At 40.0% G+C, this 3354-nt stretch overlaps 1 protein-coding gene across 1 annotated transcript; it reads right to left on the bottom strand.

Moving 5' to 3' along the window:
* Positions 1 to 6: 6 nt before the first annotated feature.
* On the bottom strand, positions 7 to 2967 carry LOC116379967 (GTPase IMAP family member 8-like; the record flags this gene model as incomplete). Its single annotated transcript, XM_031841926.1, has 3 exons — positions 2906 to 2967; positions 1075 to 1134; positions 7 to 857 (listed from the first exon to the last, which is right to left on the bottom strand). Coding segments are annotated over exons 1-3 (927 nt in total), but the record flags the coding sequence as incomplete, so codon positions are not given.
* Positions 2968 to 3354: the final 387 nt, after the last annotated feature.

Raw genomic sequence — 3354 nt, 5'->3', positions numbered from 1 at the left:
AGGTAGGACCAGGAAGAAGACATGGACGCCCTCAGGACCACAGAGGGAGATACACCTGAGTGATTCCTCCATCACTTTCTCCTGAGGTTTTCCATTCAAGGCAGGCAGCTCCACCAGAGAAACCCAACGTCCACACACCTCTCCCTGATGTTTAACACACTCTGATGAGTTGGAGACTGGATGAAGCTCTGTCTGACCTAAAATGGCCTTGGCTGCTGAAGTCTTCCCTGCTCCTGTCCTCCCACACAGAACCAGGTTTAGAGATGGTTTCATGTGGTCACACTTTGGTGTCATGATCAAACCCTCATCCTCAAATACGTCACATCTCACATGCTCTCCATTGTTCTCCTTTACAATTTGACCCAAACGTGTGAACAGCTCTGGACGTTCAAGGTTCTTCTGGTTCAGGTATCTGTATCTACACATTCTGATCAGGTCTTTTAAAGGCTGGTCTTTGTACATGCAAGCTGAACTCTCCTCTCCAGATGTTGATATCAGTATCAATGAATGATCAAATGATTGATCACCGAAGAGATTCAGGACTCTGCAGAGCTTCACTTTGAGTTCCTCAGTGAAGTCTTCAGGCTGTAGAACCAGCAGGAACACATGAGGTCCAGGATCAGAGAGACTCACACAGTGTTCTACATCTTGTCTTACTTTGTGTTGGAAGATGTTGGGAAGCAGCAGGTCTGGAGTGTTGATGACGACTACTTGTTTCTCCTTTAACTGTCCTCTGACTCTCAGACAGTGATCTGGTTCTTCCTCAGTGTTGAACTTAGTCTCTCTCAGTATGAAGTTCCCCACTGAACTCCTCTCAGACCAGCTGTTCCCCAGCAGAACAACCCTCAGCTCAGACACTGAGAAGACAAACTGAATTAGTAAAAAACTACTTTTCAAATTCAAGAACCAACATGAAAACAATAAAACTAGAAAGATTAAAGGTGGACTAGAGTGAATGTGTCAGCTGTTATAATCTATAAACTTGAACATTAACCAGTGACCATCAGCTGTAAACACTGGAATCACATTATAATGAACACAAGAATGTTTCTGACTCAGTTCAGCTTAACTCACTGTTAGGAGGCAGGAGTTCATAGCTGCTGCTTCTCTTCACAGGCTGCAGATCATCTGAGACTGTAAGAATACAGAACGTTGATTCATTCACACATTATTAATTAAAGAGACACTGTTTCAGGAACGATGACTGGCTGTTGATTCTTTTGTTTTCTTGATTTTACATGTTTACTAGAGAGAGAGAACAGACAGAACTCAGATTAAAGCAACACAAGGAGAAGACTGAAGAACAACATGGTGCATCTGAGAACATTTGAGTTCAGATTAACCAGAACTGATAAAACAATATGAAGGTTCACTACACCAAGAGCTCTGCAGCAACCCTGAGAAATGATATTCAATTGATTAATATATATATATTTGAAGTTTTTGAAGGCGTCCTGAATTAAGTCAAATGTTAAATTCTGTTACTTTAACTAATTATTGTGTTTGATAACTGAAGCTGAGTGCCGTCACTTCCCTTCACCTTTTTACACCAATTCATGGGTCTATGGTTCATAATTGTTTGTTATTCATTATATATTTATTAATTATTACTTACAGTATTAAATCTGTTACTAGAAACAAGGCTTCACTCATGTCTCATTGATATTAGTTCATGAATCAATGCTGTTGGTCACCTTTATGTGTCTCTGTGAGTATTACAAATATTAACCAATGAAAATGATTAAACAGCTCGTGTACTCTATGAGGTGCCGTGAACACTGAGAAGACAAAGTTTATAATGAAATGAAGGCCTGGTAGAACAGCTGGTTTAATTCCCTGCAGTGTTGGAGACGTTCTCTTCAAAGGGAATACGACTAAAAGTCTTCCTCACAGACAAGATGAGCAACGTCAACTCCTTAAAACTGGAGTCAGTGTTTAAGGATAAGACTGCTGATATCTTATCATTGTCATCAGATCAACAACAAAGAGATTCTTTTAAGAAGTAGCTCCATCAGAAGCCTGATGTACATAAATACGGGCTGTAGGTAGAAGTGTCTTATCTGTCTTAGTGAGATCTTTTTGAACCTCTTTAAATGTTTGATAAATGTCAATAAAAATGAACGTTACAACAAAACGTTTCAACAAAAATACTTTTTGTGTTGTTTGTTCTGTGATGTCATCAGCTGCTCCATCAACACAACCGAGACTTTAGAGAAAAAGCAAAGAGGAAAATCCACCAGCCATGAAGTCATTTTTATGAATCTGAAGAAAGAGAAAGATAATTTAGCACCTGGTTCTGTAAGGAAAACCTAAATCTGAGGCAGCGAGAGCTCTCAGTTCTGTGGGCGAGGTTTGTCACTTTGAGGTTGGATGGAGCTCAAATTGTAGCGACCTACAGCGAGTCGATCACACGGAAGACATGGAGAACTTGTAATGTCCCACTTTCCTTCTGTGAATCTTAAGCTGAGTTTGAGCTTTGTACTTTGTAGTACTCTTGAATCTGGGAGCTTGATCACTGCAGACTTTACAGGTGGTTCCCTCAGTCTGTCACACGTTGGAGATTCATTCTGATTCGATCCAGTTTCACTTACGGTCAGGAGGCAGGAAGTCATAGCTGCTGCGCCTCACACGCACATGCTTTGGTATACTACAAGGACAGACATGTATGTAGGCCGGGTTATGATGATGTAATAACTACTTTAACGTGTCTCTCTCTACAGCAATGCCAACAGGTAACCGTTAAACCAGTTGAGGGATGTGGTCTATAGGTTCACTAAGTCTTTCACCATCTTTATTGAACATAACAATAATCAGTCACACTCTACCAGCTGAATGTGTGAAACAGAGCTCAATGAGAGAGACAGAGTTTGTGCATGTTAGTTATTTAAAGCTTGACTTTACTCACCAGATGTTTCAGCCATGCTGTCTCTCCAGAGAACCTCAGAGAGACATTCAACCACGGGAGGAGCGGCTCACTGAGGAACAAAATACAAACACATTCAAACATCTACTCTCCTGAAGGAGCAGGAGAGAAACCTTTAAGATGTGTAACAATATGTTCCTTAATGTACATGAGAGGCTATTCAGATAACAGTAAATATAAAGTAACGTCTCATTTATTCATGTTACACTTTACATTTTAGAATATTGGAACATTTAAAAAATGAAAACATGTTTGACAGAAACAGAAGATGGTGCGTTCTGTATGTAACAGTTTGAGATGAATCAGTAATCGTTGTATTTGTGTTGTCGCTGAAATCTGAAGTCGGGTTTCTTTGTACCTTCGTCTTCATCACTTATGAACCAGAAGAACAACTCCAGTAGAAGGATTCAATAAAAACATCTTTTTTAATT

This window comes from Anarrhichthys ocellatus, unplaced genomic scaffold (genome assembly GCF_004355925.1).
Source record: "Anarrhichthys ocellatus isolate YVR2014 unplaced genomic scaffold, GSC_Weel_1.0 scaffold5653, whole genome shotgun sequence".
NCBI lineage: Eukaryota > Metazoa > Chordata > Actinopteri > Perciformes > Anarhichadidae > Anarrhichthys > Anarrhichthys ocellatus.
Note: the sequence above shows the minus strand (reverse complement) of the source record. Positions and strands in the feature narration are given on the sequence as shown.